Source organism: Vipera ursinii (genome assembly GCF_947247035.1).
Source record: "Vipera ursinii genome assembly, chromosome: 12".
NCBI lineage: Eukaryota > Metazoa > Chordata > Lepidosauria > Squamata > Viperidae > Vipera > Vipera ursinii.
In genome coordinates this window covers 10,726,060-10,752,900 of record NC_139525.1, presented here as the reverse complement: position 1 = coordinate 10,752,900, position 26,841 = coordinate 10,726,060, and the positions used below count along the sequence as shown (strand labels likewise).

General features: G+C 42.0%; 1 protein-coding gene across 1 annotated transcript in view; it reads right to left on the bottom strand.

The window, feature by feature from the left end:
- Nucleotides 1–25,384, bottom strand: part of RPS6KA6 (ribosomal protein S6 kinase A6) — a 49,744-nt gene extending 24,360 nt beyond the window's left edge. The window contains exons 1-6 of the mRNA XM_083372180.1: nt 25,199–25,384; nt 8,496–8,555; nt 3,637–3,753; nt 2,795–2,876; nt 1,378–1,458; nt 240–319 (exon numbers count right to left, since the gene is read on the bottom strand). Coding sequence (XP_083228306.1) covers nt 240–319; nt 1,378–1,458; nt 2,795–2,876; nt 3,637–3,753; nt 8,496–8,555; nt 25,199–25,369 — 591 coding nt within the window. The 5' untranslated portion in view covers nt 25,370–25,384. The remainder of the gene's footprint in view (nt 1–239; nt 320–1,377; nt 1,459–2,794; nt 2,877–3,636; nt 3,754–8,495; nt 8,556–25,198) is intronic.
- Between the last annotated feature and the right edge of the window lie 1,457 nt (nt 25,385–26,841).

Below are 26,841 nucleotides of genomic sequence, written 5' to 3'. Positions count from 1 at the left end.
AGAGAGCCTGATTTAGGCAAGGGGGAAAAAAAAAACCAAAACCCAGCTTTGAAACTAAGATATAGAATAAATGGATTTGAGCGAGTCCTCTCCTCTGAGCAAAATTTCCCTCTCACAGGGATGTTGGGAATATAAAAAGAGAAGACTCTTGGAAGAAAAGGCAAGGATAAAAATTCAGGATAAGGCTTCCACTTCACACTAGTGTTGACGATGTTTTAAAAGGGTCCATAAATACATACCTCTTTGGATAATCTTGTGAACACATCTCCTCCCCTGAGAAAATCCAATATTAAATATAGCTTTCCTTCAGTCTGGAAGGCTGTAAAGAGCAGCCATAAAACATGAATCACTTTTGTAGAACAAGAGATATGCAGCGTAGATAAAACACTAAATAATATATCCTAATCACATGAGACATCCGGGGGCTCTAAACTTTTTATCTACTCAAGGCAAGAGGAATCAATAACTTTCTATAAATTATTTGGCCAATATGCTAAATTGATATCCGCATATTTAGGTACAACTCTAAAATACTTTATTGGTATTTAACACCATCACTCTGGAAGACAGCATTTTTGCGACTTTTCTCATTTATCAGCCAGAAGATTCGCATCCAGGAAGCCCCCACTGGCACAACATCTGCCCGACAACTTGGATTGCTGAGTACCCAGATATAGGAAGGCATATAAATGACCCCATGCACAAGTTTCCAGACTTTGAACTACCACGTCAGCAATGGACAATCCTGAACAGGATTCGCACCCCACATGGGTATATAAATGGGGTATAGTATCTTCCCCTCAGTGTGACTATGGGGCTGTGTAGATCATAACATGATGGGTTGTAAGCTGAGGGCATATACCTGTCCACTGTCTGATATTTTTTAATATAAATGATACTGCACTTTGATGGTTAGATGGCCTAGCCAGGGGTAGGCAACCTTGGCTCTTTTATGACTCGTGGACTTCAACTCCCAGAATTCCTGAGCCACCTCTGCCTTTCCCCTCAGCATGGCTGGCTCAGGAATTCTGGAAGTTGAAGTCCATGAGTCATAAAAGAGCCAAGGTTGCCTACCCCTGGCCTAGACTTTGGTATTTGAACATAGATTTTCAACATTTATATTTTATTGCATTCTATTAAGCTAGATGAAATGTTGACATACATTACTAATCCATGTATGGTATGCCATAAGCTAAGTCATTAATAAAACTCTGATCTAAATAAACCCACTTTTGTGGAAATCGTTTAAAAATATCTGCTTGAGGTGCCTGTGGGTCTAATCACACAATATAAAGTCTGCTTTTTTTCTTTTTTTAACCAAGCTAGTAGACATTTATCGAATAAACCTTGATCGAAGTCACAGACAATAATACTCACCATAGTGCAGTTTGACAATAAATGGATGATTTACTTCTACTAATATATCTCTCTCCATCTTTGTGCGAACTCTGTCTCGAACTGCAAACATGAGTTTTCCAAGAAGAGTGAAACTAAGTACATATTGATGCCTTTTACAACAAGCAAGCATACAAAGGATTTTTGTGAACAAATTTCTATTAGTTGTTTTCAGAAGTGTTCCAGTGTTTTCCATGGAGGTTGCATGGCAAAGTTCAAGTGACCTTGAACATCCCCCCAAAAAATCATGAAAAAGCCACAGCTGTAACAAGACTCACTAGTACAACATATTCGTGAATTGCTGCCAACTTTCTGATGAGTCATTTAAAACAGCCGCTTCAAAATTATAATATTGCTAATAATTGAATTGAACATGGCTTCTGATCACTTACATGGGAATCTCTTTTTTTTCTTTTTTTTTACTCAGTGATATGGCACTGTCTTCTTCTAGACAAAAGTTTTTTAACCTTAGCAGCTTTCAAATGTATGGACTTCAACTCCCAGAGTTCCCCAGCCAGCATTTGGCTAGGGAATTCTGGGAGTTGAAGTCCACAATCTTAAAAGTCCACAGAATCTGCTAAGATTGAGAAGTACTGTTTTAAAGGGTAATCTAGAGCTCTGGGATTTCCCAGTGGGATTGTATTCATATTTTAATCAGGATTTTTGCTTAGCTTCTTATGATCAATTAGAACAACTAACCAGTGGAACAACCTGCCTCCAGAGGTGGTGAATGCTCCAACACTGGAGGTTTTTAAGAAGAGACTGGACAGCCATTTGCATGAAATGGTATAGGGTTTCCTGCCTGAGCAGGGGGTTGGACTAGATGACCTCCAAGGTCCCTTCCAACTACTACTTATTATTATTATTATTATTATTATTATTATTATTATTATTATTATTATTATTATTATTATTATTATTATTATTATTGTCAAGGTCATCCACATGCTGCTACTTACAAATCAGAATTACAGGTATGATTTAAAGCGAATCTAGTTTAAATATTTTATCAATACTGTCAATACATCCTGGGAATAAATCAGTAACTGCTGATTCCCTTTAATTTTATGTAGTCTAAGCAATCACTACTACATCTCTGTGATTAGACAAAGAGATTTTTGCAACCGGAACCGATGATAGGGCTAAGAACTCAATGACCAGCCGGTTAGTGAAAAATCTACCGTAATGAAATTATTTGCTTCCATATAAACAGTAAGCAATATTCACAATATTGAATTTGAATTCACACATTTATTCTACTGGATATTTCTGTTCAAATGCTACAATCTTCAGTGGAACTTATCAGCATCTTAAAGCTCATTATTAAGCTATAAGTGGTGATATTTCACAAATAAAAATAAAAATACAGCAGAATTTTTTTAAAAAAAATCAAGCATACCTTTCAACGAAGCTTTCTTGAGAACTTTCATGGCGTATAGACACCCAGCATCAGGACCAATTATTTTTCGCACAAGGAAAACCTCAACAAACAAGAAAGCTTAAATATAGTAGTGTCAATATAGCTTGTGTAGTCCAATAAATTTCTTTCTAGTAACCACAAAGATTCAGATAACAGTGTCTAAATGAGCTGTTGTAAGATACGCTATGTAAGTGTAGAATAATACTTCCAGTGACTGTTTTTTAAAAAAAATCAAAATCCTAGTTCTCCAAGATCAATTTTATAGAAAATATTCCACTGCAAAGAAATACTACACAATCCTATAAGAACACAGCCTAAACCATTGCAAATTTAACTGTGGCACTTGAAAACACCAAAAAGAACATCTAGCATCAACTCCATTATCTAATAATTTAGTATACATTTTATACCCTTATTCCTTAAATCAGATTTCTCCGACCTGGAATCCTTCCAGATTTGTGGACTTGATTTTCCAGAATGCCCTAGTCACTAAGTGTTATTGCAATTGCTATTGCTATCTCTGCCCACAGCCTGGAGTTCGATCCTGACCGGCTCAAGGTTAATTCAACCTCCCATCCTTCTGGTAAAATGGGGGGGGGGGGCAAGAGGCTGACTCCATAAACCACTTAGAGGGCTGTAAAGGGCTATGGAGCGATATATAAGTCTAAGTGCTATTGCTGAAATGCTTACAGGACTTACTATAGTAAGTTCCCCAACACTTAAAAACACTAGCCTTGTATCTAGTAGAGGAGTAGAATCAGGGGCTATATTGGACACCCAACGCAACATTTAAAACAAACACGGCTTATTTCCATTGTTACCTTTCCAAAGGACCCTTGACCAAGGACTTTAAGCAATTCAAATTGTGCAGGATCTGCTTTTTCACATCCTTCTTTTACATGGTGGGTAATAGGGATCTCTTTGACACTTCCCTCATCCTATTTTAAAAGAAAAAGAAAGAAAGAGAAAAAGAAAGAGAGAGAGAAAGACTGTTAAGAATGAGTGCTACATTATTTAAGATATCTGCACCCTGCTTGTTTACCTAAAACAGCGGTTCCCAACGTTTACTATACCCTGCACCCCTAGAATGCTTCTGATATATTCTCGCACCCCTTACAAAAGTTCAAAACAACAGCAACGAATTATGCACGTACACTATAATTTTGAAACTTCTAAACCCTAATTTTTGCACCCCCTGGAATATCGTCTCATACCCCCAGTTGGGAACTCCTGACCTAAAAGATACTTAAAGCAGATCATTCATAGTTGCAAAGGATATTGTTTATGTTTTATAATTTGTAACAAGCAATGAGGCAAAGATGGCTTACCGCTTTTCAGACAAAGCCCATAGATACAGGCTACTCACTTTAAATCAAGGACCAGAACTATATTTTACAATCTGAGAAAATGTACAGTGAAGCTTTTGTTTATTCTCAGACTTGGCTATTTACACATTAAAGTAACTCTTATCATTGCAGAATCCGGTGAAAAGGCACTCGGAGGAAACTCACTATTTTATCGACATTCGAATACATCTGAAGAATTCTCCTTATCTTCAGCTTTCAAGATTTAAAAGTATAAATATTTATTTCCGTTTATCAGGCTGAGATTCTTCAAAATTTCCTTGATTGTTTCGCAATCCCAAAATAACATATTACTGGTGGGGGTGGGGGGTGGGGAAGTCAGAGTGCACTGCAATTCAATATTACCAAGGAATAATTCATCCCAATTTGACTTTATTCTGTGTTCGCTGATATATAAAATTGTATGATTAATATCTTGCAAAAGAAATATCCTCTAGAAATCCAGATCCTGTCCCATCTTTACTCAAAACTTCCCTGCCAAGAAAATTGAGCCCAAAATTTCTTTGCCCATCCCTTCAATCACCTTAATCTTTTACATCAGTGGCTTTTATTCTTTGACATTATAACAGAGTTGGAAGGGACCTTGGAGGTCCTCTAGTCCAACCCTCTTCTCGGGCAGGAAACCCTATAACATTTCAGACAAATGGCTGTCCAGTCTCTTCTTAAAACTTCCAGTGTTGGAGCATTCACCGCTTCTGGAGGCAGGTTGTTCCACTGGTTAGTTGTTCTAACTGTCAGGAAATTTCTCCTTAGTTCTAGGTTGCTTCTCTCCTTGATTAGCTTCCATCCGTTGCTTCTTGTCCTGCCTTCAGGTGCTTTGGAGAATAGCTTGACTCCCTCTTCTTTGTGGCAACCCCTCAAATATTGGAACACTGCTATATTTTGTTCAGGTGATACTAGAAAGCATCTTAGCACTAGGCTTGGGTGCACTAAAAAGCTACCCCTTTCCAACAAAAAAGCAGTTAAAAGTAGAATCCATGTTGCCTAGTCGCACAAAGACAAAAATAAATGAAGTTCCAGTATCCAACACCCCATCTCTTTTAATTTTTGTATTTTCTATTTATATATGCCCTGTTCACCGCCCTGAGTCCTTCGGGAGAAGGGCGGTATATAAATTTAATAAAATAAAATAATAAATAAATAAATAAATGATGCTGCTTTTCACTGGTTTTGGTTTTTTTAAAAAAACAAATATTGTTTGCATGAACTGATCTTAGCAGTTCATCTGTTTCTATGTTTAAAAGTGATCTAAAGTAACCCGGATTTGACAGGAGAACGGGTTTCTGTGGAAACTGACACAATAGTAATTAAATAAGAACTTAAGAAAACAACGCTTTTGAATGCCACTGTCAGTAGAAATGATGTTATACTCTCTTATTACCATAATCGGAACACTTGCTGGCTGAGTCACCGTAGACCTCACACAACTGAAGGATCTGAAATGCTACAGTACTTCCAGTGTATTTAGAATTCAGTATTCTAAATACTGAGCAGTAGCCACATAATGGAACAAACAAACCAAAAAAAAAAAAAGATTTTGAACAGAATTTGGAAATTCAACAGCTGTTAAGAGTGGGCAGCAGTTACACATGTAACAGAACAGGAGAACGAAAACATGTGTTTGTACAACTGCATAATGCTTCATCAGCTTCAAGTTTCTTCAATTTTGACCTAACATCTTCCAAACATCTGCATGTTCACTTTCTTCTTGTTTCTTGCAGCCCAATCTCCTAACTACAATAACAGCGAAATGTTGGCATGCACATTATGATACCATCACGCACTGATGGCCTAATATCATATGCAAGTATATAAATTGTTGCTATGCTTGATGATGCCCGCCTGTGTGTCCTTCATTTCTCAGGGACCTATCTTCACCTATTCATTTGATCTCCTAACACCTTAATTCTTTTAGGTTTTCCACAACAGTGCTTTAATTAGAGGTTAAAATCTGGAACATCAGTAGCATACATTAGGCCAGGGGTCCCCAACCCCTGGTCTGTGGACCAGTACCGGGCTGTGGCATGCCAGCAACCGGTCTACACAAACAAACAAAAACCCATCTGTGGGGATGCAGGCAGTACACAAAACCACACCCCCTCCGGTCCGCGGAAAAAACTCTCTCCACACAACCAGTCCCTGGTGCCCAAAAGGTTGGGGACCTCTGGATTAGACGATTCAGCAATGTCGCAAGATCCAGCTTAAGTAAAACCATTTTACGATATTTATTTATTTCCTTCTTTCTCGATTCGACTTTTCAGTTCTAGACTGATGAGATGGGTTCATCTGTGTTCTGTTCCATCCATACTACCGTGACTGCATTTAAGCAGTGATGTGTGGTATAATTTCTGTCCAATAGAATTGAGCAGAAATATCTAATGGCATGAAAAAAATGTAATATTATATTATAGTTAATTAAAATCCCAAGACTTTTGTTTTTATTTCTATGAATACAATAGTTTCAATAATGTAGTAAAACCTTATTATATTCTATTATTTTACTGCATTATTAATACAGCATTACAATAATATAATAAGCATATTTTAAAGTTAATATACTATCTCCAGCAAATTTATGATTTCATCAAAACTAGTGAATGTCACTAATTAGCAGTGTTAATTAATATTATAAATATTAGTATGCTTCAGCTTTACCTAAATCTATTCTTAATATTGACTATTAACTACTGCAGTTATCATTTCAACATGTTTAAACATTCTCAAGACCAATTAGAACATTACTATAAGCCACATTCATTTTTTTTTCTTTTAACAACCCTGTAAACCTATAACATCAGGGTGGAGTCGGAGCGACTGAATGGGGCTGAGCATTTACTGGCTGGATGCCCTTCCTTATGCCTACGCAGAGTTCACAGCAGATATTTTCTTTTTGCGCTACCTAGGATTGAATTCACCGTCTCTTGAGGTGCTATATTTTCCAGCTCCCAGACCTTGTGCAGCTAATATTTAAAAAGAAGCTTGTCTAATAAGAAAAATGCCATCAATCTCCTGAATTAATCATCTTATCAATTCTAATTTATGTGGGCGCATTCCTCTGTGTGGCAATTTTGGGGAGTAACACAAACCATAGAACAAATAAAGATCCTTGACCAAAAGTTTCTCTTTAATTAACAGCCAAAACATTTACTAATGAGACTCACTAAATATATGGTTAGAACGTTAGTTCTCATGTTAGGGACAATGTAATTTGTTGGGAATGAGTGGGAGACATTCTTCCAGCATAAGCATTAGAATCCATGGAGAATTTCCACATTTTGGATTCTTTTCTTTTTTCCTTCCAGCTTTTGAAACACACACACACACAGAGAGAGAGAGAGAAAGAGTATGTGTGTGTGTATTTACTTTCTATATCAGCAGGGAAATATAAATCGGAGCAGTTGTCTACAAGAATTAGCATTTCATTGTCAAAATAGTTTTAAGAAGCTCATTTCCTAGTTAAGTTTGCAAGCAAAAGTATCAGCTATTAGAAGGGGATGAATCTGGTACCCCTGAGACAAAATAAAATCAGAATAAGCAACACCATATTAAACAACTACCCTAGAATTAAAGCACCAACATTGACCAAAACATATTTGGAGTATTTCAATTTGGCGTTTCTGATAATGAATATGACTTATAAGAGAACAGTTCCTCTGTTGTAATGGGTTTTAAGTCTATGAGCTGAGAACTGTTTTGCCTTTTCCACTACGTCCGTAATTAGCCATCCTATGAATTACTCAGAATCCTGCAGTGTGTGAATGGTAATAAGTTGATAATGTATCAAACACAATTCCTCCCCACAACTTTCTCCAAGCAGGAAAGGAGAAATGTTTCTGCAAACGAGTCGTTTTTGCACACTTAGTTTTCAATGTTGTTTTCCACTGCTGGGCTCAGCAGATGGCAGCATGCAGCTAGCCCTAACTGATCTCAGGAATGAATCCGCGATCAAGCCTGGTTAGTTCTTGACTGTGAGAATTAAGATAGGAATTCCAGGGCAACTGGCTAGACTGGAAAATAGAAAAAAAGAATCGCAGAGAAAGGCAATGGCAAACCACTTCTCCTGGGAACGTCAAGAAAATTGCATGGATATAACCACAAAGAATCAAGTTTGACTTTAGGGCATCTTTATCCCTTTGAATCAAAAACTTGAGATTTGCAAAAATTTCAGTTGCATGTTCAGACTACAGCATTCCGTTAGCTACCATTTTTTCCTGCTTCAAACAAGCAGGAGCTTCGGATGCAATTCTTATAGAATTAGATTTAACAGATGTTAAACAGATGTTCCTATCATGAGGAATATCCCCAAATGTACTTACATTACAGGAATATGGTTCTCCCTCCTCCATAGGTTCGTCCACCATTTTAATGCCATTCAGCTACAAAATAAAGAGGCGTCGTGAGTTGTTAACAGTGTGACCGAAAAGACATTGAGAAAGCTGTTGCACAATTCTCCAAATGGCCCTTATTTTAGGTAGAAACATGAGCTAATCCAAAATAACTTAAGCACTGGGCCAGAAAGTTGTCATAGGTCGTCCTTGTTTAGCAACTGTTCAAAGTTATGACAGACCTCCCCAGAGCTACATACGACCTGCTTTTGAAGTTCTGATAGCCACATATACATGTCCCGCAATCACGTGATTGCATTCATTTATGGCTGTTTGCAAAATCCTGCAGCCATGTGCCCTCATTTTTTTAAATGTTTTTTGCCTACTGTCTGGGGGGGGCGGGGCGGAAAAACACCCATTGGGAAAATTGACTTCTTTAAAGACTGTCACGTTCGTTCAACAATTGCCGCATTTGCTTAACAATGGCTGGGGAAAAATGGTTGTAAAATCAATCATGGTCACCTGGTGGCCCCCCTCACTTATAGCCACAATTAGAGGCTCAGTTACAGTTGTATCCTGTGCCACTGAGCGAAGAACTGGTTAGGAATCTACCCTAATCACATTTTGGGTTGGTTTTGGCCTTGGCCTTATCTGTTTAAAACAGTATATCCCTGTAAGTGAAATGGGTGTTTTGTGGACATCCTACGCTCCCCACTACAAATTTACTAAAGGGGTGGACTTTTTCTGCCTGGTTATCGATGTGATTAAGAGTGCTGTTTCAAATTCCCTCCCCAAACTGAAAGATTGGGAGAAGCACAATGGACAGGAAAATGGAAAGAGTTAAAATTTTCCCCCAAGATGCTATTTTGAGGAAAAAGTCATTGCTAATTGCAGTTTCCTTTCAGTCTATCGGTTTGCACCATCCTTTTTTTTCAGGAAGTAATATTAAAAGCAACTGCAATTTTAAATGAAATATGCTCCCCAATCAACTTGGTAAAGTCCACATGTTGATAGCAACAGAATATAACAATAGGCAACAGAGCAGATATGCTCAACTCAGCCTTACGTGCTTTCAAAACATACAAGGAATATTTATGCTTAATGTTCTCAGATGTTTATAAAGCAACAGAAGTACAAACCATGGCTAGCCAAACATCTGTTCTAAGATGAGAATAACCAGAAAACTCTGATAGTGTTTCTTGGTAATACAACAAGACAGAAAAAAAATGTGTTTTTATTTTTGTATTAGCACTCACTGCGTTTTATGCTTTTTCAGAAAATATAGAAAAGCTAGTGAGGGATTTGAAATGATTGTTAGCCAATATTCTGGTTTTGAAAATGACACCATCCCTTGGATTGTATTTGAGTACTTAAAGAGGATGAAGTAAAAGTGGAAATGCCAAATTAGTCCAGTGGGTTAAAGTGTTAAATTCTTTTTTTAAAAAAAATCAAGTGAAACAGCATCAACTGCTAAAAGACTTGTTACTTCAGACAGACTGCTCATGAGATTTCCTTCTCAATCTAATTTTAAACAATTGGCCCCATTTAATGAAAAGCCATACCAAGCTAAATCATCTTTTTCAGCCTTTTTCCCCCTTACGATGAAGCTGCTAAATTTGCTGCTAAAGTTGAACTTTAAAAACGTCAGTCTGCTCTTGTCCTAACATGTCGATTATGTTCATTAAAAAAAAAACCCCAAAAAACCCAATAAAGGACGCAAGGATAATTATTCATTTTGCTAGAGGAATTATCATACAATTCAGCAACAACTCAAGTTCATCCACTCTCCCATCCTACAACGTGGTCAGGTATCTGCACACACCCATTACCACATGCTAAGAAATGGCTTTCTGGATTATTAAAGCAACAGGAGTCATCAGCTCTCTGCCACCAAGTTCTGAGTGTCGTCCACAAAATGAAACAGGACATTATTTATTTATTATTAACCCGCCATTATTATTATTATTTTTACAAATAACTCAAGGCAACAAACATATCCAACACCCTTTCTTCCTCCCATTTTCCCCATAATGAGAGGGGGGAGAGAGGGAGAGAGACAGAGAGAGAGAGAGAGAGAGAGAGAGAGAGAGAGAGAGAGAGGGAGGGAGGGAGGGAGGGAGGGAGGAACAAAGAGAAAGTCTGGCCCAACTGGTTTTCATGGCTAAGATGGGGCTAGAACTCACTGTCACTTGATGACTGGGGAGTCACCAAAGACAGCTTTCATGGTTAAAGCAGAACAAGATCTTCCAGTTTAATAAAGAGAAGGACGAGGGGGGTCATGATAGGAGTGTTCCAATATCTAAGGGGCTGCCCCAAAGAAGAGGGAGTCAAGCTATTCTCCAAAGCACCTGAAGGCAGGACAAGAAGCAATGGATGGAAACCAATCAAGGAGAGTCTCGGTAAGATATTATATTCACATAATACAGTACATCAGTCAAAACTTACAGTTAAGTGAGCATCAACAAGACAATCACTGGCCTTCTCAAACCCAACGTAAAATAAGTGTTGAGATTCTAGAAAGAGCACAGAGAAGAGCAACAAAGATGATTAGGGGACTGGAGGCTAAAACATACAAAGAACGATTGCAGGAATCGCGTATGTCTAGTTTAATGAAAAGAAGGACTGGGGATGACATGACAGCAGCGTTCCAATATTTGAGGGGCTGCCACAAAGAAGGAGGGATCAATCTATTCTCCAGAAATACCTAAAGGCAGGAGAAGAAGCAACCCATGAAAACTAATCAAGGAGAGAAGCAATGTAGAACTCAAGTGAGAACAATGAACCTTTGGAACGACTTGCCTCCAGAAATTGTGAATGCTCCAACACTGAAGGTTTTTAAGAAGAGACTGGACAGCCATTTGCATGAAATGGTATAGGGTTTCCTGCCTGAGCAGGATATTGGACTAGAAGATCTCCAAGGTCCCTTCCAACTCTGTTATTCTGTTCTTTTCTAGGTACTGGTTGTTTGAGCTGTTGGTACATTACTTTTCTTTGCCTATGATGCTCACCCTGGTTAATAAGAAATGCAAAGCTAAAATAACCCATGGGTATTTTTAGGTGCTTTCATCAGGTTATCAGTGGGTGGAAGTCATTGGCAGACAATGATGATGATGATGATGATGATGGTGATGATGATGATGATGATGGAGGAGACCTTGGAGGTCATCTAGTCCAACTCCCTGCTCAGACAGAAATCCTTATACCACTTCAGACAAATGGTTGTCCAGTCTCTTCTTAAAAACTTTCAGTGTTGGAGCATTCACAGCTTCTTGAGGCAGGTTGTTCCACTGGTTAATGATCTGATAAGCCTTAAATAACCTCTATTATTTATTCATATTTACCTATTTACCTACTCATCTATTTATCCACTTATTTATTTTCTGTGGGTCCATCTGGTTTTTTTGTCACTTCATTATATTTGTTTATGAAATTATTCTAACTCAATTTTCTGACACACAGCAAGCAAGTTTGGGAACAAAGAGGCAGTTTCTAATGTTGCAAAGTGCAAAAGGAGAGGGCTCAAGAGAGGGAAACAGCAGGAACCAAGCACAACAGAAGATTTTGTGCCTCTCTTGAATTTTTGTTTTTAAAGAAGAGGCCACCGTTATCTTTTTTTAGGAAACGCAGCGTAGGTTGTTGCCAATATTTTGTGTTTCTTAGACAAAAAGATCTCTAGAGCAGATTTTAAAGGAGGAGCAGGTGTGCAGAAAAGGAATAGATAAAATATTCTTCTCTCAATCCACTAAGCAGCCAGCATCTGAATTCTGATCAGAAATAAATAGCCCATAGTGCAGCGTTGTTTGTTAAGCGTTGCACAAAATCCCTTCTACTAGTGAGAACTTTGATCCCTTCACCACGGCACTTCCATGACGCATTGCTACTCACATCTGCTGAAACAGTGGCCAAGATCCAAATGTGGTCAGCACATGTTTCCATCCCAGCCTAGATGGGGGTAAACAGAAAACGCAAGGATGGAGTGGACTCACCAAAGAGGACTAAGGCAGTGATGGCGAACCTTTTAGAGACCGAGTGCCCAAACTGCAACCCAAAACCCACTTATGTATCATCGGGTGCTGGGGGGGCGTGGCCCTTTGGGGGGGCGTGGCCCATTGGGTGGGCGTGGCTGCAATGGTAGCTGCAGACTGGGTGGGACTAAAAAGTTCAATCAATCAATTCCAACTTTGTGAGAACTTTTTTTTCCCCACGAGAAGTTGAAATTGATTAATTGAACCTTTTTGGGGGGAGTACATGGCGGCGGAGGCCTAAAGCGAAAAGGTTTTATAAAACCCAGCTGAAGGCCCAGGACTGGGGCGACGGCATGCATGCCCACAGAGAGGGCTCCGCGTGCCACCTGTGGCACCCATGCCATAGGTTCGCCACCATGGGACTAAGGGGTAAGGGGAAAATTTCGTGCACTCTGCGCACGTATTACTCGGCCTCAGTATTACGAAGAACAGCTCTGAAGGTTTTGTGTTTCTCCTCTAGCTTCTCATTTGATATTCTTAGGTATTGTGTGCCATGATGGACCAGATTCTTTTAACAGTAAGGGCCTTGAATTGAATTAATATTGACAGAACCTCTGTACATCCAAAACCCTTTAGAGGGAAGTACGACTAAGAAAGCAATGAGCTACATGAAGCAGCCCTTGAGAGACACGCAGAAGCTCTAGAATGCAGTCCAGAATGCAGCAAAGTGGGCAGTTAGGGGTGTGTATCTCATCAGGCCCCGAAGGTCCTTTTTCAAAACGCAACTGGACTTTCTTTCTTTTTGCTTGAAGATGTTTCACTTCTCATCCAAGACAGTTGGTTGTTGTTTTTTTCCAGTTCATGAAGACAACTGAAGAAGCTTCTTGGATGAGAAGCAAAATGTCTTGAAACAAAAACAAAGGAAGTCTGGTTGCCTTTTGAAAAAGCACCTTTGGGACAACCGTGACCCAGATGACTGAGAATCTCCCTGGAGATATCTTACCAAGCCCACATAACATTTTTGCTCTGTGCGATGCTTTAGCTTTTGATTAGCTTCCAGGTGCAATTCAAGGTGCTGGCTATAAAGTCCGTCTTGGCACAGGGTCTGATTATCTAGTAGACCTTCTGACTTCTGTGGCTCCTACTTGCTCTGTACGAAGTGTGGAGTTTCTATGGAGATTCTCAGTCATCCAGGTCATCCTGAAGCTTCCTCCTTCTGTTGTATATTCAAGATGGGCAGTGTTTAATTATTTATATGTTACGTATATGTAGGGGTATAGGTCTATAGATATGTTGCATATAGTATGTTTAAGATAAAAGGTAAAGGTTCCCCCGCACATGCGTGCTAGTCGTTTCCAACTCTAGGAGCCGGTGCCCATCTCCATTTCAAAGCTGAAGAGCCAGCGCCTGTCCGAGGACGTCTCCATGGTCATGTGGCCGGCATGACTAGACGCCAAAGGCGCACGGAACGCTGTTACCTTCCCACCGGAGTGGTCCCTATTTTTCTACTTGCATTTTTATGTGCTTTTGAACTGCTAGGTTGGCAGAAGCTGGGATGAGTAACAGGCGCTCACTCTGCTACGCGGCACTTGGGATTCGACCCACCAAACTGCCGACCTTCAGATCGACAAGCTCAGAGTCCTAACCCACTTGAGCCACTGCGTCCCTTAAAGTATGTTTAGGTGTATGTTATGTATGTGTTCACTTTGAGAGCGGGCAACTAAATTTCATTTTTGGTGTGTACTGTTGTGCCCACAGTAAAAAAAAAATGACAATAAAGGTTATCTATCTATCTATCTATCTATCTATCTATCTATCTATCTATCTATCTATCTATCTTAGTTATCCCAAAGGATAACTATAACAAGTGGACTTTCTTGTTTTTCTTTGAAGATGTCTCGCTTCTCATCAGAGCTGAAGAGGCTTCTTGGATGAGAAGCGAAACGCCTTCAAAGAAAAACAAGAAAGTCCAGTTGCCTTGTGAAAAAGCACCTTTGGGATGTGTGGAGTTGTCGTGCTCCAAGATCCTATCCCCACTCAACGATATCACTGGATAGAACTAGTGTAGCACCTGCATTCTGGAACACCGTCCCTCTTGAGATCTCAATTGATCAAGTCTTTATTAAGGTCAGCCTAAGATCAGCCTCACCTCCTGAGACAGGTTTCTTCACCCTGGCTGTGTTCAAAAGAGCTGGGGAAAAAACCTGGCTCTTTCTTGGAGCCCTAGGTGAGAGTGGGTGATGGACCCTGTGTATTCGCTAGACCAGGGGTCTTCAGACTTGGCCCTTTTATGACTTGTGGACTTCAACTCCCAGAATTCCTCAGCTAGGCACACTGACTGAGGAATTCTGGGAGTTGAAGTCCACAAATCATAAAAGGGCCACGTTTGAAGACCCCTGCGCTAGACGTTAGTTGCTGCTTCTTTTTCTGACATCTGAGAGTTTAAGCTTTGTGGTTTGCTTGTTTTCACTGTACACCATCTAGAGTTGGTGTAGACCTGGTCAGCCTTGTAAATTTCTAAAATAAAATGTTAAAATACGTAACATTCGTTGGCTCTTTTACACTTTCAGTGTGTTGTTTTTTTTAAAAAAAAATAAGTTTAAATAACTCCAGCAGTGCTTGTAAGCAAAGTCCATCGTGTGATTGTTCTTTTCAATGAAACCCTGATTTCTGAAGACTGTTCAGTTATAAAAGAACAAATGAAATTGGTTTGGGGATGAAGGAATGGATCCAGAATCCCTCTTTCCCTCTACTACAGCAAATCACCCTTCACCAAAAGTAAATCCTTTTCTCGTGCTTCAACTCAACTCGGCCTTGCAAACAGTAGCAATTTAATCAAATTCTTATGTTTCGTGACTGTTTTTTTTTAATGAACTATTCTATTGTACAAGGAATTCTTTTCCTGCCCTAACAGATCGTCCCCAGTTATTAACCGTGACATTATCAAACCGTTCCAAAAACACAGTTGCAGCAAAATTCTTGTCAGCATAAAATGAATGAGACTAGACCAACAGTAACATGAAAAGAAAGAGTTTTGCAACATTAATTAAGAACATATTCCTCTGTAAGCAGATGTTTGCATCTGTACATAAATTTAGAGTGATGGTATTCTGCTGTAATACCCTCAGTGTAAATTTATGTACAGATGCAAACATCTGCTTTTCAGATAGTCAGTAATTATATAAAATCTTAAAAAAAACATATCTCCAGCCAAATAGTTTCAAACTTTATTTGGTATGGACAACTGTATAACATCTGAAGCATCCATGTTTCGTTATTTTTCTTTAAAGCAAAATGTTTACTCTAACCTTCATTCCCACCTATACACTAGATTTCATGACAGATTAAAAGTACCTACATTATTTCTGAAGAACACCTTAATAAACTGCCAAATTTATTATTATTATTTTCCCTGCAACTGGATGAATTAGCCTGAATGAGATGCTCACTTATTTGGGAATAAGCCAAATAAACCAGTGGAACAACCTGCCTCCAAAGGTGGTAAATGCTCCAACACTGGAGGTTTTTAAGAAGAGACTGGACAGCCATTTGCCTGAAATGGTATAGGGTTTCCTGCCTGAGCAGGGGGTTGGACTAGATGACCTCCAAGGTCCCTTCCAACTTCTTCTTCTTCTTCTTCTTCTTCTTCTTCTTCTTCTTCTTCTTCTTCTTCTTCTTCTTCTTATTATTATTATTATTATTATTATTATTATTATTATTATTATTATTATTATTATTATTATTATTACCTTTGGCAACATTAAGATATGTGGACTTCAACTCCCAGAATTTCCCAGCCAGTATGGGGAATTAAAGTTGTCAAAGCTGAGAAAGACTTGTCTGGACTATAAAGAAGACTCTGTAAATTGGAGGAAAGTGTGAGAAAGTAACTTTTTTGTTGCAACCTAAACAGCTATAAGAATTATTATTATTAACAGCAAGTACTTTGAACTAGTAGTTAAAGCATGAGTAGTCTGCCTGATGATCATCCTTCTTACCAAATAAAAGATCCACGATATACATCCTTTTGATTGCAAACATAATCACTTTCTCTCTTTTGCAGTGCTTCTGCAAGATCTGCATACCTTTGCAATTCTTCACTATTTATCAGTTCTCAGAAAATGAGAACTTATAAAAGAAGTATGGATCTGAAGCTTCCTTCAAATCATAGTTTTCTATCTCAGCTTATTCCAAAGATGGCAATCATTACTGTATACAGAGATAAAATTGAAGAAGAAATGCAAGAATTGCTATGTAAAAATCAACATAGGCCTGGGAATGAAGAGAGGTGAGAAAGGAACTCAAGATAACTGAGTCTTGATTCTGTTTGATATAAGACAGAAACTCTGACAGGCTTTCAAGATTCTGTTATTACCTCCAACTACAAGGTTCAGTGTTCTGACACTGGAAAGGAAAAATAAATCACCAGCAAAGTAAAATAATTGTCCAGATTTCATCTATGATTACTCAGAAAGAAACACAGGTCTTCCACATGTAAAATGTTGCTCCACAGGCATATATAAGTAAACAGAACAACATGCCTCCAAAGATGCCAGCCACGGTTACTGTGGGGACTGGAGGCTAAAACGTATGAAGAACGGTTACTGGAATTGGGTATGTCTAGTTTAATGAAAGGGACGCGGTGGCTCAGTGGGTTAGGACGCTGAGCTTGTTGATCAGAAGGTTGGCAGTTTGGCGGGTCAAATCCTGAGTGCTGCGTAACAGAGTGAGCGCCTGTTACTTGTCTCAGCTTCTGCCAACCTAGCAGTTCGAAAGCACGTAAAAATGCAAGTAGAAAAATAGGGACCACTATGGTGGGAAGGTAACAGCGTTCCGTGCGCCTTTGGCGTCTAGTCATGCCGGCCACATGACCACGGAGAGGTCCTCGGACAAGCGCTGGCTCTTCGGCTTTGAAACGGAGATGAGCACCGGCCCCTAGAGTCGGAAACAACTAGTATGCATGTGCGGGGGAACCTTTACCTTTACCTAGTTTAATGAAAAGAAGGACTAGGGGTGACATGATAAGCAATGTTCCAATGTCTCAGGGGCTGCCCCAAAGAAGAGGGGAATCAAGCTAGTCTCCAAAGCACCTGAAGGCAGGAGAAGAAGCAATAAATGGAAACTAATCAAGGAGAGAAGCAACCTAGAACTAAGGAGAAACTTCCTGACAGTTAGAACAACTAACCAGTGGAACAACCTGCCTCCAGAAGTTGTGAATGCTCCAACACTGGAAGTTTTTAAGAAGAGATTGGACAACCATCTATCTGAACTGATATAAGGTTTCCTGCCTGAGCAGGGGGTTGGACTAGATAGAAGATCTTCACAGTCCCTTCCAACTCTGTTATTCTGTCTGCTGCCTATGATTTGGTTATCAAATTTAGAAATTCTCAGGATGGCAAGAAAAATGGGCAGAAGGAGAGATGATTAGAAGGACTTGGTAGCATAATTCCCCACGAATACAGCTTTTTAAAAACTATTTAAATTGATGGTCATCACCACACCTGATCACCAATTAAATGTAAGTTATATGAGGCAATATATTTTAATTAATCTCTAACTTTTAACAGCCAAGAAACCAACTGAACTTTACATCATATCAGCAAACCTCCCCAGATTTGTAACTGCTACTTGTTATGGATCTACATTTAATACCAGCAATGATTACAGGAAGTCTGTATTCCATTCATTTTCAAAGATGGGAATATTCCCCTAAAAATCCAGTCACCTACCAATCTAGAAATGAGGCTTCGCAAAAAATAAAATCTACATAAAGTATTGATTTCAATCCTAAAACAAATTGGGGTACCAAATTGATCATCTAAAGATGCTTTCTTCTCACACAAAGTCTGCAAATGAGCACATGCACAAAAGAGGCATTGACAAGCAACTCAAAGGGCAAGGTTCAATTCAGATGCGTGATGATATTTGCCTTCTCCAAATCAAATAACATCATCCTAAACAAACACCCCTTTTGATTAGGCTGAATCATTTCATTTTAGGCAAGTTGTAATTATTCTGGCATCTGAGTTCCTCATGACCTTAGTAGCAAAGACATTTCTGGTGTGCGCACACCATTTGCCTAAAACACAGGTGCTCCTCAACTTACAACCATAATTTGAGCCCCAAATTTCTGTTGCTAAGCGAGACATTTGCTCAGCGAGCTTTGCCCCATTTTAAAACCTTCCCAACCTTGCCAGTTGTTAAGTGAATCGCCGCAGTTGTTAAACTCAGTAACACGGCTGTTAAATGAAATCTGGCTTCCCCATTTACTTCGCTTGTCAGAAGGTCGCCAAAGGGGACCACCTGACCACCACCACCACCCCGGGATGCTGTGACCGTCATAAATATGAGTCATTTGCCAAGCATCGGAATTTTATTCACCTGACCATGAAAATGCTGCCAGGGTCGTAAGTGTGAAAAACGATCCTAATTCACTTTTTTTCCAGTGCCATTGTAACTTCAAACAGTCACTAAATGAATTGTTATAAGTTGAGGACTACCTATACTGCACGACAAGTAGCTAAACGTTGTAATGTAGAAACCCAGAGGCTTATGAACTAAGAAGTACTAGCAAGAAAAGACACTTCTACGAGCAGTTCTACATTTCAAAGATGTTACTTCTTGCATCCAGATTATTTCCAGAGAAACTGTTCATGGATCAGCTGCTATGCATGCCATATACTACTAGTAGTACAGTATAAGGGCCTCAGAATAGCTGCAGAAAACAAGAGGACGGTGCCAATTTCACAGTGTTATTGTATAAGCAAGCAAAGTTGTTGTTGTTGTTGTTGTTTTTACGGTTGTTACCGTTTCAGGCTAAGCTACAAAACATCAACCCAGAGACATTGCTTCAATCATTGAACATTTATTTATTTTATTTTTTATTTTAATTCTATTTATATCCCGCCCTTCTCCGAAGACTCAGGGCGGCTTACAAGCTTTAACGTAAAGTCTAGAAATTCCTGCTCAGCAGCCAAGCACGTTTGATTTCGGTATCAAATGAACTAATAGTGGAGTTTCAAGTTAGCAGTTAGTGTCTTTTGATTAACCAATGCACGAGCAGGCAGGAAACTGAAGTTAAAATAAGGAGTAGAAAATACTAAGAGGAGAGGCCCTATATAAGGTGGGTGAGAAATTCATGTCCCCACTCTGAACTATAACCTCTCATGCTTACGATGGCGGAAAAAGACAGGTAGAAGATCGCCACCCCAGTACAGATAGTCCTCAATTTACGACCACAATTGAGCCCGAAATTTATGTTGCTAAGCGAGACATTTACTAAGTGAGTTTTGCCTCGTTTTATGAACTTACTTCGCTTGCCAGAACGTCACATAAGGCCTGATCCCGGGGAACCCTCCAATCGTCATAAATGTGAGTCAGTTGCCAACAGATTGAATTTTGAACACGTGACCCTGGGGATGCGACAACGGTCGTAAAGTGTGAAAAATGGTCCTTTTTGCAGCAATGTTCTAAAATTTCAACGGCCGCTAAATGAACTGTTGTAAGACAAGGACTCCTCCATTCCTCCTGCTTTGGAGCTCCAGCAGTTTTTCTCCAAATCCCTGAGGATTGTGGTAGGGTTCCCCCTTAACCAAGAGTTCGTACGAAAAAGCCTTAAGAACTGTATTTTTATATATATTTTTTCTCTGTCTCTGCACTTTCCTCTTTCATTTGTTTTATTTCTCTAACTTTTGCTTCTGCTACGTTTTTAACATAATACAACTTAATAAAAATTCATTGTAAAAAAAAAAAAGACAGTGTTTGTAGTGAAAACGGTCCTCACAGGAGGATCAGCAAGCGTACAATTTCTAAACAACGTCCTAACCATATGTTTTCATCACCCTGGAGAATAAACATAAAAAGTGCGGTATTGCCTATCCTGCTGGGATTAAATTTAACAATTTCAAGTAAAAGTACTAATCTTCAGCGTTGATACACAAATAATAAGACTTCACTACGGAGTTTCCCAAAATTATGGAGGCCAACAGGCCCTGTTTAAGCATTCAATCATAGAAATATTTCAAAGTACCTACATCTATAATAAGAGAACAGCATGGTAATTACAGTCCTTAGGAACGGCACTCTGTGGCCACACAAACAGAGAGCGTATAAAATACGAAGGCTACAACCCCGCACAAAAAATTTGTTCCAAACGCAATGACTCGTTTCTTATAAAATCTTACATTCTTCTTAAGCACCACGGAGCGGTATCTTACTTCCAAGAAACCATTGTAGCTCGACGCTGTATTTGGAACTATCTAGTCAAATATTAAAATGTATTCCCTCCTTCACATCTCTGCCTCATAAAACTGCAGTTACTCATTGTAAAACTTCCTCTCCAAGGAACCTTTCAAAACCAGCATCTTAAAAAAAATGAAAAAACAAACTCTTGAAGTGCAATCAGAGGCAAGTCTAACCAGTTTTCAGAACAGTATTTGGATAAGATCTTTCACGAACATGTCATGTAAACTGGCGTGAATGCAATAGTTTACTTCTGACTCTCATCTCCCAATTCTAGAAAAAAAAGGAGATGCGGTATATATAATAAAAGCTGCCTCCCTTGACATTTCTGCAACACAAATATTTTGGTATTTCCCACACCAGTCTCGAGTAGAATGGGGTTATTTCCCCAGTGTAAATTTCCCCAACTCACTCTATAGAGACACTGCAATTCCAGCAACGGCCATTGCAGAAATAGTCCGATGCCAAGAAAACTGACCAATAATTAAAGAAATTATTGCTGAGCTCATAGCTTATTTTTATAATGAAACTGCTGACTAACTTTGAAAATAAATCCCTCTCTAGTCAGGCAGCAATTGATGCCACCAGTGTGTTTGTTTAATGAAACCTCTGGTAGTGTCTGGGACCCAGACTGCTATAATTAACCCACCTAAAAGAGAACAAAACTCATTCTGATTAAAAGCTGTCACCAGAGTTAAACTAAACTGCCAACCAGTGCCCCTTGCTGACATCCTGTGAATGCAGACGTTCTACATGCTTGCTTGCAAACAAGTTTCAGACGTTCTGCATGCTTGCTTGCAAACAAGTTTCGCCCTCGAACAGTGGCGGCGAACCTGTGGCACGCGTGCCAGAGGCAGCACCCAGCCTTGCCTCCCCCTGCAGCCCCCTCCTCACCAGCAACCCCCCCCCGGAGGAGAGTCACCCCCAAGCATGGCCCACGTGGAGCAGCGCAGCTACATGGCAGCCAGGCAGCGGGGACAAGACTGCGCCCTTGCGCCCCATCGCACACAGATGATGCTGCGGGGTGCGGATGGAGGGCATGGCCGCCATGGCGCTGCTGGGCCTCCTCAGCAATCTGCTGCAGCGGGCCGCAGAGGAGGCGGGTGGCCCTTTGGGTGGAGTGGGGGGTGGGGACGGGGCAGGGTGGGGCAGTTTTGGGGCACTCAGTCTCTAAAAGGTTTGCCATCACTGCCCTAGAACATCTTGTGGGAATCCAACCAGCTTGTTTTCCATGATTAACAAACCCTTGAGGCTGCCTGCTTCTCCTTAGCTAGAAACAGTAACCACATCAGTTCTTACATCCCCTAAGGACGCGTGAACCCTACTGCAGATAAATTACAGACCTGCAAAATGGCAAGACAAAACCACTCAATTCAAGCAAACAGCCCTGCCAGATTTCCTGGTTACAACATCTGGTTTGTCTAACTGACTCTGTTTCGCCAACCTAGCCCTGTACTGTTAGGAAACCATGGTTTGGGCTCCCCTGCAATAAGTCCACTCTGCCTATTGCATCTTATTCAGCCCACAATGACGTAATGCACTGTATAATCCCAAACAGAGATTCTTATCTGGTTTAAATGTTTGGAGCAAACTTCAGAACTTGAAACAGATTAAGAATAAGTGACGGGGCAGAGTTCCTGAAACTAAATAACCCAGATAAAATCACCGCACCTGCGGGATCCTAAACACTATTTTAGATTCCATGGGAGGGAAAGGAAAATATGGACATCATTAAAAAAAAATGCATATGGCCTTTGAAGGTTTGCAGTGTCAAACTTATAAAAAAAAGGCATTTTATTCACTACTTTAGTTCTAACACTGACGGGACACTGTGTTTTCTCTTATAAGAAGCAAGGGACAAGATCTAGACTAATTCCTATTTTTAAAATGAAATATTATGATTATCCCGCAGGGCTGATGAATGAAACACGGATGACCTTTGGAAATGTTTTGGACTATTTAAAGGGCACATCTCAAGGACAAAGGCAGACACTTGGCAAACGTATTTTTTAAAAGGTGTCAAAAACTAAGAAAGGAAACAATTCAGAACCTTTTTGCATTCAGGGTATGGCGTTCTAAGCATTCTGAAATATTTTAGAAATAATTTCGGGAATGCAAAGAAGTTTTATTGGTACACAAGTAGTGAGGAAAACTAGTAATTTCTGTTAAGCAGAGGATAACGCTAAATAGATACTAAGGCCCTACAAAAGGATAGACTTCTTGTTTTTTTCTTTCTCTCCCTCCCCCCTACCCCCAATTTTTTTGAAGTAAAGTAGACTGAATGCTAAAGAACAGCATCTAGAAAAACCACATTAGCCAACAAAAGAAAAGTAATGGCAGCAGTCACAAAGAATCTAGTTCTGTCTCAGTTTTGGCTACCTTGAGTTTTCCAGGTAGCCCTTGATTTCTGACTACAACTGAGCCAACATTTCCATTGCTAAGCAAGACAGTTGTTAAGCAAGTTCCACCCCACCTTTTAGCATCTTCGTTTGCCACCGCTGTTAAGTGAATCATTGCAGTCGTTAAGCAAATCAAGGTTGACTCAGTCTTCCATCCTTCCCAGGTAGGTAAAATGAGGACCCAGATTGTTGGGGGCAATAAGCTGACTTTGTAATAATGCCGCTTGGGAGGGGTGTGAAAGCCCTAACAAGCAGGCATATACATAGAATGAAGGCTACTGCTAAGCTTGTAAGCTGCCCTGAGTCTTCGGAGGAGGGCGGGATATAAATGGAATTAAAATAAAAAAATAAATAAATCTTCCATTGACTTTGCTTGTCAGAAGCCGGCTGGGAAAATTACAAAGTTACACAATGACATGAGCCCGGGACATGCAACTATCACAATAAATACATGCCTGTTGCAAGCATGACTGTGATACTCCAATAGTCATTAAGTGTGAAAACCAGTCACCGGTCCCTTTTTTTTTTTTTTTTTTGTGCCATTGCGACTTTGAACGGTCACTCAACGAATGATTGTAAGTCAAGGACTTCCTGTGTTGCAGAATGAGAAGGGAGGCATGAACATTCCAGGATTTTGGGTTCTTAACGTTCAGCCACTCCAAAAGTGTAAGACCTCTTTCTCCTAAGAACTGAAGAGCCAGACAAACCTTTTTTTACATTTAGTTCCTGGAGAGGGGAGCTAGATTAAAAAAAGATATATAAATCCTTCAGGCCTGGGACCATCTCCTCATCTAGGGTGAGTTCCAGGAGAAAGTGGAGGTGGTGGTGACGTTCTTAAAAATGTGAATGAGAAGACTCTGGTTTATTTGGCAGGTAGGACTTGATCAAGGTGGGGAAAGGACAAGCAAAGGTAGTTAGAGCAGAAGAAATCTAAACCAGGGATGTCCAATCTTGGCAAGGTTAAGACCTGTGGACTTCAACCATGCAGGCTGGGGGATTCTGGGAGTTGTCCACCAGTCTTAAAAGTTGCCAAGGAGGGATCTAAACCAAGGGGAAGACAAGGAAGAAAAGCAAACTGAAGACCAGATCTTGGAGACCCAAGAAGGAGACCAAAAGGCAAAAATGAAGAAGGAAAAGAGAAGGTGAACAAGTGGAATCAATTTAAAAATAAAAATAAAAAACGATTATCTTGGTTTCACTCGGCTGGGCTGATCCTGTTAGAAAGAAGTTTTACATATGGAAAAAAAAATAAAATAAACTTCAGTTCTCATAGGATCAGGACAAGTAAAAGGTGTGTGTGTGTGGGGGGGGGAGATTATTAGGGCAGCCTCCCCTCCTGCTTTGCATTCACATGAGGACGGAAGGAGCAGCTGACTTTACTGGGCTAAAGAATGGAGAAAGAGGTCAGAAGAAGATGAGAGCCGAAGCCTGGCTGGGGATTAGAGGCATTGATGTCCCCGCACCTTCGCCCACTCGCAGCCGGAGAATGACTGCGCTTTTAAACAAGGAGGGAATGCAAGGGACTATATCGCATCCCCTCCATAACTCCGATGGCTCAGCTGGGAGTATGGTGGGCTGGGCATTATGGGGCCGGAGAGCCCCGAAACACATCAGACTGCTCTCTAGTGTCGAGGACACTATATAAACCGGGGATTTAAAAAAAAAACGGGGGAGGGGGCGGGGAAAGACGCCGGCTCGGCATCGGACCACCCGCGCATCCCTGGCGGGGACCAGCCGAGGATGCGGCGCTGCGAAGAGTCCCAGGCAAGGGGGAAGCTGATTCGGGGTGCTCAGAAAAGGATCAAGAAAAGTTCGGACGGGGGGGGGCGGGGACTGAACGGACAGCGACCCCCAAGATCGGGGGACGAAACGGGGAGGGGAGGGGAGGGGAGCCAGCTGCGGAAGAGGGGGCGGGGGCGGCGACCCCAGCCCCACGAGGGGGGCGGCGGAGAGCCAGGCTGGGACCCTCCTCCTTCCTCCTCCTCCTCGTCTCCCCGGCGCCCCTCCCGGCGGCCCCCCAACTTCTCCCCGCCCGTCCGGGGCCGCCCTCCTCCTCCTCCTCCTCCTCCTCTTCCTCCTCGCCGCTCACCTCGCCGCCCGGACTGCTGCCGCTGCTGCTGCCGCCTCCTCCTCCTCCTCGTCCTCCTCTTCCCGCGGCGATCTCGGGCGGCGGCGGGGGCGGCGGCGGCGGAGGGCAGAAGGGCTCCGCGTCGGGCTCAGGCGGCTCCTCCGCGCCCTCGGGCGGCGCAAAGGGCACCATGGCGCCGCCTCCTCCGCCTCCTCCTCCTCCTCCTCCGCCGGCGCGCTCCTGCCCCTCGGGGCCGGCGGGGGGGTCCTGCCTTGCGCCCGGCTGCCTCCTCCTCCTCCTCCTCCTCCTCCGAGCCGGGCCGGCTGCTCATGCTCGCCCCCTCCCCGAGCGGAGGGGACGGCGCGGGACGGCGCTCGGGGCTAGGCGGCCGACGGGGGCGCTCCGGCGCGGCGCATGGCTGGCTGGCTGGGAGGCGGGCAGGCGGCTCTGCGGCGGCGGCGGCGATCGGGCGAGCGGGGGCGGCTCTGCTCTGCGCCGGGCTCCGGGCTGGGCCGGGGCGGGGTCTGGAGGTGGGGAGGGGGCGCCCGTGACGTCAGCGGCGTGGGGAGAATTCCCCCTCCCCTCTCTCTCTCTCGCGCGCGGAGGGCGCCGGCGGGGAAGGGGTTAAAAAAAAAAAAGAGAGAGAGAGAGACAGAGACGGGGAGGACCCCTCCCCCGGGGAGGCGTGACGTCAGCGGGTGCGTGGACACCGAGCGGGGGTGACGTCGGTGGCGGTGACGTCAGCGCGGCCCGAACAAAGGAGGGCGGGGGGGGTCGGCCGGGGCGTGGAGGGAGGGAGGGGGAATCCCCGGGGGCCAGGCAGGTGGGCGCGGCCGGCCGGCTCTTGCCAAAGCCCAAGCGGGTGCCCGCGAGCCAGCGGTGGGCGGTGGGCGGCGGCCAGGTGCCCGGCCGGGGCGTGCCGCCTCCCTTTGACCCCCGCCGCCTCGGACTGCAAGGCCATCGTCCTTGGCGGGACCAGGTGGCGAAGGCTCAGATCGGACAGGTGATAGCCGGCATCGGAAACCGCCCCCCCCCGCAACCTTGCAAATCTTCAGCCGTGACCTGAAGACGTGGATGTTTCAACAACCCGGCCTGGAATTGACTGCAGTTGGGGTTTTATTGGGTCTCTTGTTACGTCTTTGCTTCGTTGTTTAATTCTTCTTTTTTTAAAAAAATAATAATAATTGTATTTTATCTTGTTAACTTGTATTGTTGTGAGCCGCCCTGAGTCCTTGGGAGAAGGGCGGCATCTAAATTTAATTCAATTCGATTGTTCAAGTCCTTCCATCCTTCTTTTCCTCCTTCCCACTCTTTTCTCCTTCCTTTCTTCCTTCCCTTCCTCCCTTTCCTTGCTTCCTTCCATCCATCTATCTTCCCTCCCTCCCTTCCCTTCCCGTTTGTTTGTTCCCTTTCTGTGGCTGCTGATCTCAATCCATACTTTGTGAAGCTTCCGGTTACAATGTTACTGTAAGCTTGTGTTATGGTGGAAAACTTTTTTAAAAAATAAATGAAACGGTGAAAATAGTAAAAGGTGAAAATCTCTCTTGACCCGAAAAGCCTCTGCGAAGGGCAGCAGGCCTCCCCTTGGCCCTGGGCCATCCTGCTGCCCCCTCCTTTAAAACCGAAACCAAACCTCAAGACCTGGTTGCGCCAGCCAGAGAATC